This window comes from Maylandia zebra, linkage group LG11 (assembly GCF_041146795.1).
Source record: "Maylandia zebra isolate NMK-2024a linkage group LG11, Mzebra_GT3a, whole genome shotgun sequence".
Lineage (NCBI taxonomy): Eukaryota > Metazoa > Chordata > Actinopteri > Cichliformes > Cichlidae > Maylandia > Maylandia zebra.
Genome location: NC_135177.1, coordinates 19903976 through 19914112, shown reverse-complemented (window position 1 = coordinate 19914112; position 10137 = coordinate 19903976). Strand labels below are relative to the sequence as shown.

The 10137-nt window shown below is 41.6% G+C and overlaps 1 protein-coding gene across 2 annotated transcripts in view; it reads left to right on the top strand.

Moving 5' to 3' along the window:
• The first annotated feature begins 2004 nt into the window (after positions 1-2004).
• Positions 2005-10137, top strand: part of plekhg4b (pleckstrin homology domain containing, family G (with RhoGef domain) member 4B) — a 25991-nt gene continuing 17858 nt past the window's right edge. For both annotated transcript variants that reach the window (XM_004541454.4, XM_004541451.4), the window contains exons 1-3: positions 2005-2262; positions 7147-7344; positions 8258-9491. In XM_004541454.4, coding sequence (XP_004541511.3) covers positions 2194-2262; positions 7147-7344; positions 8258-9491 — 1501 coding nt within the window. In that variant the 5' untranslated portion in view covers positions 2005-2193. The remainder of the gene's footprint in view (positions 2263-7146; positions 7345-8257; positions 9492-10137) is intronic.

Genomic DNA, 10137 nt, shown 5'->3' with positions numbered 1-10137 from the left:
ACAAATTTATAGTGTCACTCACTATTTTCAAATCTTAATGAGCACAACCTGATATTCATTTCCCTTTTTTCTTAGACCTTCTTAACCACGTATCCAAATCAGCATCCTGAGCTCGGGGGCTCGAGCTTATTCCAGCTCATTTTTGTAAACAGTATCCCTATGTAGAGTAAAAATACAACAAAGCAGGATGAGGTGCGTGTAGTAGAAATACTACTAAAGTGTCTGTATGCAGCCTGTTTTATATTGTGTGAATCCCTGTATTTGTACACCATGAAAATTCTGATCTGCTGGAGCCATAAAAAGATTAGAGCTGCTGATTACTCCACTGCCAGTTTTATAAAAAGAAATTCAACCAAATTTAATGTCACTCAGTGCTGAAAATCTAATAAACATGTTTTAGAGACACAAACACAGTGGACACCTGCCAAGGCAGCTCTGAATTAACTTGAATTTACTACTTTCGTAGCTAAACAATGTTTCTTTTTTGTAAACATGTAGTGTGTGTATATATGTGTGTGTGTGTGTGTGTGTGTGTGTGTGTATATATATATATATATATATATATATATATATATATATATATATATATAAAACTTGACCTACTTTGTTGCCTATGTGAAGCAACTTTAACTCAATGGGATAACTATGAATTAAAAAGAAGGAAAACGACAAAAGTGGAGAGACATAAAAGAAGAAAATCTGTACTCTGACCTACTGAAACCAGCCCAGTGGAAAGGCAAGGCAGCAGAAATTATAGGTTAAGTCCAAGCACACACACGAGTAGGAGAGAGAGGAGTGTGTATTTGCAGAGTGCATATGTGAGGTATGTCTTCTTCTGCTTACACAGAAGATTATACAGTAGCTATAAGACTAAGACTAAATGTAGACCGAGTGCATAACAGTATCTGCTCTCTTTGTTTCATTTCCCAGAAATGCGCTACACCAAAGTATAAATGTCTCGTAGTATCAGTGTCAACATGAGAGTAACCATGTGTGTGTGTTTGAATGTGCCCACACTGATGTGTCTTTTTGTGCCTCTCAGGTCATTGTGATGTCTGCCTTTAATGACATCTGATGAGACTCCAGCGCCTCTCTCTCTAAAAATAAAGCAAACTCAATTACCCGTCGTCACTACCTTCCCTGTTTGCACAGACTGACCTAATGTGATCTTTTTCACACAGAGTGTGTATTCTTACAGAGCATGTCGTTCCTCCGAACAAGGACTTCCTGTGTTTAGGAAAAAATGGGAAGGAGCTACCATTCACAGCTAGCAAACATATCATTTTGTTGCATTCTTCCTGTAAAAATATGCTCACCTCTGATGCTTGTGTGTCAAAGAGAGGGATATTTTGCAGTGCTTGTCACAATTCCTCATTATGGAATCAGGTAAAACCTATTTTAATAATTCAAAACATTTTTAGAGTCATTATAAAGAAGTTATATCTGGCTTCTGTAGCGGGAGGATGTCTCCATATGTCATTGGTTTGTGAGTCAGTTAAAGGATAGGGCAGTCCCCTGACAATATTTAAGAGGAATGCCATTGTAATGAGTGACCTGAGCCAACCAATCCTATGCTGATGTCTTCCTTTCTTTTTTCTTTTGAAAAGCAGCAGAATAAGCTGAAACCCTAGTCCATTTGTATTGTCAGGACAAAGAGAGACCATTGTGGGCAAGAGGGGTAGAGGGGAGCTGGTGGAGGTAGGGGTGTAGAGGGTCAGGGAGGGCAGAGAGGAGTTAGTCAACGTCTGATGCCTGCTGGGTGGAGTGCTGGGGCTCACGGCAGTCGGGGTGTGCGGGTCAGGTAGTGTGTACGTGTCTTTTTTCTTTTTTTCCCCGTCTTTTTTTTTTATGAATGATGAGCTTGAAGTTGCAGGAGTGTGCATTTGTCCAGCTGGATGGAGCTTCATTAGAAAAGCAAGCAGCAGGGCGGGGGAGGTTATGTTGGAGGAAGGGAGGGTGAGTGACGGGGAAGCCCGCGCACTGCCTCTCTCACGCTCTGAAGTTTAGTCTACTCCAGCTACAGACACCACAGCATAGAGAAAAGGAGAGAGACAGGGGAGAGAAATGGTGCCGGACCCACTGATACCACAGCAATGACTTATTATACTCACAGTGTGGATTACAAAAGTCTTTCACCTGGAGTTTGGAGACACGTGATTTATTGAATTTTGGAATTGTTTCTCTGGTGGCTAAATGCTTCCTTTGGGCAAAATGCACTCCAGAGCAAAATCACGGAGCTGTGACAACTACCTGTGTATAAAGGTACGAGCTTGAAATGTGTTTAATTACAGGATTTCGGTGACTCTCTGGAAGTTTTTGCACATGCTTGAACTTTGTTTTGCCTTTTTTTTTTTCAGCCACTTTATTGCGTGTGTGTTTCTGTATTATGGCGGTAGATGTTTTTGATGTCACTGTTCAGAGATGGCTGATATTTTGACTTGTCGCTGTGTAGTCAAAACACAGCAGGAAGCTTTTCATGCATGCATTGTGTTAGAAGAAAAGGGAGGACGACACGAACGATGATCGGGATTATGTTAGTGCTCGATATGCACATATATCCAGCGGCTCATTTCTCCTTTAAGGGAATATAACATGGACTTGTTTGTTTGTAGCGCTCTGTTCACTTTAAAGGGTGATGAATTCCTTTTGCACGGCCTGTCTGTATCATTACTTTTGTTGTGCAGTTGTAAAAGATGAGCGTTTTAGATTTATTTCTTCACTAGTTATAGATCGTGTGCGTGTTGATGATGATTAGAAATTAGAAACGTGGACTTTTATCTGTAGGGGGAAAAGGAGAAAGCAAGATATGATAAACAGACTATTATTTCTGGGAGTCACTGAGATACACAAGTTTGTATCCTCTCTGATATCTTTATCAACCTCCCACTTATAATGGAATGCACCCACTCTATATTTACCCTGCAGAGGTATCAACAGACTTTGTCAGGCTCCTTTGTCTCTGTTGTCACTACTTATCACTGCCCTGATTGGCTGAAGGACCTCCATTCACTATTTTGTCTTCATTAATGAGTTTTATTGAATTGAACATAATATTTAAATGTGTGAGATTCAGTGTTTCATACACACTGGCAGAACAACAAGCCTGCGGTGCTGTTTACATCCTGAAGCAAAGTCATTAGTCGCTTTCCGGTGGTATAAAGTGAGTCTTTTCCATAAACACTGTGGGAATATGTGAAAATTACTCTTTAATCCATCAGTAGTGGTAGTTTTTGTCGGTCTTATTAAAAATTTTTTAAAAATAAATCAAAATAATACGACTTACTGACCCAGATTAAAAAATACGTTGAATGTAATCTGACAGAAACACCCCTACTTTCTTTACTGTAAAAGTAGTACTTTTGGCTGTGGGTATGTGGGTGGTCCAGTTTATCGCCTCACCTCTCACACCTATCTGTGTTCATCACACAATCCTTTTGTCTCGCCGGGTTATCTGCTAAGATAACAACGCTACAATTTGCAGCAACAGCTAATCTTCTTACGGACCACAGCATTAGTATGATTATGCTTTTATTTCTCGAAGCGTGTGCTGTGTCTTGTACACAGAGAGTGTGGCGTTTGTGTGTACAGTTTGATGTGTAATTACATGTCTTAAGCTCCTCGTTAAGGGCCGTATTTCAAACTAACAGCGATCTCAAGTAACCTCATTGACTTTGTTATGGCTCCTTGACATAATCAGAAAATGTGGCTTTTAAATGTATTCAGAGTACAGCGTGCACCTTTTGCCTGACCACACATCCCAGCATCTCTCCTTTTACTGTCGTTCTCTCATGAGATAGGATTTCTATTGGTACAGATCAAAAGCTGAAACTTACTGCGGGCTTAATGGGGAGGTCTCACTAGACTCTTTTGTTGGCATCCTGGCACCTGGCAGCGGGGCAGGTCTGAGCAACCTGTGGCCTTTGTCGTCCCGCTGCCTTTGAGGCTGTTAGCAGGTTGGTTAGCGAGCAGCCTCTGTGGGGGTTCCAGGGCTCTCCTGTTACACTCCCCTGGTGGCTTCATGCTCCACTGGAGTCCTGGCAGGCAGCGTCTTTTGTGTCCCTGACCCACTAAATGTGTCAGTGACCACCTCGTGTTTGCTTCTGTGTCTCTCACTTTTTCTTTTGGTTTTGATACACTTCTTTCCTTATTTGCCCGACTTTTCAGTCTTGACACATGATTTCATTAAGCGTTGCAATAGAGGAATCACCAACTAATCAAGCATTTCACCACCATCCGTATATCTTTAACTTTATAAAAAAGGAGGGGGGTTAACAAAACAGAAAAGGTCAAACATAACCAGGATCAATCCTCTGGGTTTGCTTTTTTCATCAAGAGACAAAACCCTTTAATGTTTAACCATCCCATTTGCTCTGATCACCTTTTTGACAGCTTGTTTACTGATGGCACAGACAAAAGTGTCCCACCTTGAGCTTTAAAGCCATTAATTACCACCTCAGTCTGCCATCAAACAAGCAGCCCATTAGAAAGATCAGGCATCAGAGAGGTTGGGACTTCCCAATTTGCTCTTGTCCTGCCTGAAGCTCTGAAGCTAGACATACACAGCTATATACACTGCATTCCTGTGTGGCTCAGAGCGGATGGGAGGCTCAGCGCTGGTGGTTAAACTTGGTCACTCTGCTGAGACGTGCAAATATATCTCGTGCTAGACAGGTGACACTTAATGAAAAGCTTCCATTTTTTTCATGCCAGTGGGAAGTTCTGTCTCTCTTACCATAGGTAGGATTTTATTTACATGTGTCACTACTCTGAGTGTAAACAATGGATTACCCATCTGTTGTTATTTTTAGTGCGGGTTTTTTGTATCCATACTGTAGCACTGGATTACATAGACAGCCACTCCTGCGCAACACGATGTCTAGCCTTTGAATTGTAATGGTGGCTAATTGTTCTTCAAAACACTGCGTCTGTCACTACCCTTGTTTTTCTGCCTTAGGAACCTGAATTGAAACTTGCTGGTGTGTCCGAACTATGCGGCTGAGGCTTTCCTCCCATTGTTAGCTCTCCTCCAATAAAACTCCATGTTACTCCTCTCCTCCTGAGCGCAACAGTGACTAATGCCCAGAAAAGTTTTTGTCTCGCTAAAGCAAGCTGACTGCTAATGGAAGTGGGTGTTTTGTTTCAGGCCACCGACACTGTACTGCACATACCACTTAGAGAGGCGGAGTGCACAATGAGCGCCTTGTAGTAGAGTCGTGGCATGTGTACGAATGCGCTCAACTGTACTCACTCTCCTCTAATTGATGGTGCTGCACTGCTTAGATCAACAAGACAGATCCTACAAAGGGTGAAACATGGGCTGTCTGACCACCAAAACTCAATAGAGTAAAGGCGATCTCTTGATTTGTTGGCAGCTTCTATTTACATGCAAATGTCGCATAGAGATTCAACTGAAAGTAGCAAAATGCATCGAGGAGCTGCATATTAAAGCCCTGTGTTGGTCAACATCTTGCAAAGTGGTAACACTTTATTATACAGCCCCCTACTGAGGGTGTAATTCGCCTGTAACTAACTGGAATTTCAATGTATTTTACTTGTAATTACAGTGTAGTTATATACTTACAGCTAGGTACTTTAGAATAAAGGCGTGAAAAGGCAGGTCTTTGCAGGAAAAAAGAATTATACTATAACTAAATTGTGTCATTAGAAATTGTGTTAGTAAATTTAAATTAATGTATAAGTAATTTTACATCATTCATGAGTAATTTTAAGAGTAATTTCCTTTTTTTTTAACATCTTTTTTTAATATCATCATTTAATATTTATTATGTCAATGTGCATGATGGATTTTATACGATTCAATTTCCCCACTTTATAGGGTCAATTCTTTGGTGTTCAATTTTGATTGAATTAATTCTAATTATATATTTCTGTTTATTTATTCGAGTCTTTGTTCCATCATATAAATGCATTTTTGTTTTAATTTACTCATTTTGAAAGTTATATTTGAACAGTGATTGTAAAAGGAGAAATACAGTAAAGTAAACTTAAGTAAATAAATTTACTTTACTGTATATACACAGGTCTATAATTTGTTTCTTTTAAGTTTAAAAGGGAGAACGATACTTATAATATTTATATTGTTAAAAAAACATAAATTTTATATATAAATGTGTACCTACCTTTAAATATTTGTTGGTAAACATTTCAAATAAGTTCATACAGGACTATTATACCCTTAGTCGTGGGCTGTATTATAAAGTGTCACCCAAAGTTGTTATATGTGAGACATTTCCTGACATTGCTATTTATCTGTGCGCTTATCATGAGAGACAGATGTCTCTATTCCACGGCTATGTTCCATTCAGGAAGGACACATAGTGGAGTGATGTTTGGCCTTGGCACCGACAGAACAGAGGAAGGTCATAGCTTGAACCATGACTCCGGCTACTACTACAGGTCATCCTCATTCAGATCTGTTGTAATCCCAAATATCCTGTCCTCATCATCAGACAAACTGTGTTGGACATGCAGTTTGGGGGACCAATGGCGGTGGCCCGGGTCATGTAGGGGTCAAATCATACTATGTGGCAACACGGATGCTGTTGGAAGGTCATGTTCCACCGTCCTGATCGCAACTGGAGTCCAGTTTGGACTTTCCAGTTTGCCTGTTTGTGTTAGCTGAAGGTGACGTCATAGTAACCAGGTGTTTCCCCTCTGCCGGGATGCCTGATATTCCCTGTCATGTTCAAACTTCCTGACAGTCTGGCTAAATGGGAGCCTGCATGCATATGTTTATCTAGTTATATATTTGTATACTGTGCACAGATAGCTTTTATTTGATTTTCGTTGCATGCATTTCAAGGAATTCGTTACAAGCTGTCTGGACTAGGAGTTGCTAACCTGTGACTCCAAGAAACATCTTACTATGAAATGTTTGTCTCTTCTCCTTTTCTTGTAAAATCCAGGAAACTTCAAAAATCTGAAAACTCCTTTACACAGCACTGAGGCACAAAATTGTCAGACTGTTGCTTTTATTCAATTCTTGCTTTTACAACTGGAAAAGGAAAAATTGGCAATTCATTAAAAAAATAAATCTCAAAATCTCCATGTCAAAAAGACTGGAAGCCACTTATTTAGACTCACATCTGCTTATATGTTAATGTACCCATCTCTTGTTTTTCTCAGGACGCTGAGTCTTTGGACAACTGTATCCAGAGCACTTTGTCTGCCCTGTACCGTCCCTTCAGTGCCACTGCTGTCACCGTCCTCTGGCAGCTGTTCAGCGTGGTGGAGAGGCAATATCGTGGAGACGGACTCCGCTGCCTCATCGACTTCTTGCTTCCTGCCAAGAGGATCCTACAGATCATACAGAAAGAAACCTGTGTGAGTGCTTGATAGTAATGGTATCTGAGGTTAAATTGAGGAAACCAAGAATGTCTGTGTTTGGAAGAGAAGATGGATAGAAATATAGAGAGAGGACATGGGGATTTAAGAAAAGAAACCAAAACTATCTCACTGTCTGGAAAGAGATAAACAACTAGAAGTTAAACTGTGAACAGTTCTGCTGAGTGTGAATATTTTTCCTGAGTGGGAAAAGTGAGACTGAAACAGAGTTGATTATTGTTCCGGAAACAGGCAACAAGCTGAAAAGCAGCCATCATTCTCTGAATAGCGAAACACAGGGAAACTGTGGAGTGCTTGAGAGGGAGCCATGGACTCTAGGGTCCAGCATGAAATTCAATATTCTCTCTCAAAAGCTTTGATTGCTGTGGGTTAGGGCCCTACCACCAAAGCACTGAAACTTTATTCCTCTGCATTCATCTCTCTGGTGATTACACTGTGACGATAGCCACAGAGCAATAGTTTCATCTAAGCCTAGCCCCTGAGAACAGCTTGCTGTGCATGAGAGTCTTTGTAATGTAGGCAATATGAGAGGCTTCGGAGGAAGATCACATCCTCAGCCTTTGCCATGACATTCATAAGAGATGAAAAAAGCCAACCCTTGAGCACCGTGTTTTTGCTCTTAGGGTTTCATGCTGTCACAACACGGATTTGTGTTGTGGTTGCTGTGAAAACGGGCCTGATCAGACAGGTTTTCGTCTTTAGCTGACAGTGATTCACTCAGTGCACCCCATGAAAACACCTTGCCTCTCCATTACAGCTAAACATGTGTTTAAATACTGCTTTGCAGATGTCAGTTGAAATGATCCAAGTCGTACCACAGCTGAGGCATGACTCACATATATGATAACAATGTTTTACGGGAGTACTGACTGACTTCTCTTTCTCTTCACAGGTAAAGTTCAGAGGCTTGCTCTTTTATCATGAGGGATGGCCTCTTTGCATCCATGAGAAAGTTGTCCTGCAGCTTGCACCTCTGCATAAAGTCAGATTAAAGCAAGGAGATTTCTACCTACAAATTGTTCCTTTAGGACGCAAGGCTGCCAAGCTAGTGATAAAATGTTTGTCGATCAGTGGGCAGGCCATTGCAGAAATCCCTATTTCAGAGAGCATGTACGGCAGCATCTTCACAGCTGAGTTCTTACAGAATGTAACACGTGACCGAAACCTGCATCCGCTACAGAACTGTCTGCTTACCACTGGTACGGCTGTGTTCAGGACACCGTGGAAGAACGTGGTCAACCCACTCTTTGTCAGCAACACAGCAGACGCTATAATGCAAGCGCACTGCAGCCGAGGTGGTTTCCGTGCCCATCTCAGCACTTGCAGCACCAGCGGATCTACGGGGACTCTGGACAGCCATCGCAGCTCCAGAGAGTCCCTGCACTCTCAGGGAGCTGACTCCATTTTCTCTGAGCCCAACTCCCCGAACAGAAACCGCATGGACTCTAGCAGTGAGAGCCATAGCACCAGCACAGCTGACAATGCTATACCCAAGATTAAAATAAAAAGTCTCACTGAGGAGTGTGGTACAGGAAAGGGCGGTGAGGACAGCAGTGCAAGAGAGGGAGGACTGGGGTCCAAGATGCTCTCTTTCAGCACAGACCTCAGTAACCCAGGCCCTCGGCGCCGTCTCCACAGAGACTCTGCAACTTTTGAGACCAGGAGACTTTTCAGAAAATCTTACATGGAAGCACTACAGAATCCCATGACCCTTGGGTCGAGCTCTGAATCCATCTTGGAGGAGAGCTCAGAGCATAGTGCTACCCTAAGAGAGAGAACTGTGACACCGGGTAACAGTCCCGACACACAGACCTCCTCCAGAGAACATTCATCGCGGAGGTTAGGTAGCCGGGGATGGCTCAGCAGTGATGACTCCAGACCCAGCACACCTTTACTTTACTTACAGAGAGGTTTGCGGAGTGCTGAGAGACGAGCAGAAAGGCGCTCCAAGTCACTGGAGAGGACTAACAAAGCAGGCCAGGTTAAAGGCCACCGGGAACGATCTTCTTCTGGAGGATCAGCCGGAATTTCACCCAAAAAACTAAACTATGCTTTTCGTTTCGGAAAGCTGGATGTGGAGGCCATAATTCCTGGAATTGAGAGGAGAAACAGCAAGGATGAGTCGGGTAAGTCCTGATGTTAAACCTCGGTGCACAAAAATTACACTTAAAGTCATAAATGTTGGTCATTTTTTGCACCAATACATAAAGAACATTTGCTTATAAATGTTTTTTTATGCTTTTCAAGTAAATTTCAAGTGCAGTATTTGAAATGTAGTCATTATATATAATCACGATTATGATCAGTAATGTCATGAACACAGCAAACCTAGCAATTAATTGATCCTAGCCAAATGTAAAGACACAGGAGCCAGTTGGTGGCTCATGTCCTGAAAATCCTATTATGGCAAAATTGCTGCAATTCATTTAGCGGGTACTTAAGAAATTTCTCAAGAAACAGGAATGAACGAACCAAATGGCTAAAATACCTATTTACACCTGATAAACATACATAAATATCAGGAGCATTAATTAAACTCAATTTATACTGTAAGGTGACCATACAGTATCCTTGAGAAAACCCAACAAACAAGCTACGTCCACCCCCACTATCAGCACAGGACTTTGTAACAGTAAGAAGAAAAAACTCCTTTTTAACAAAAAATAAAAAAAGTTCCAGCAGAACTAAGCTCGGGGAGGGGCAGCCATCTGCTGCAACCAGTTGGGGGATGAGAGGAAAGAGAAAAGAAAAAGAAGAACATAAGGAGACAGG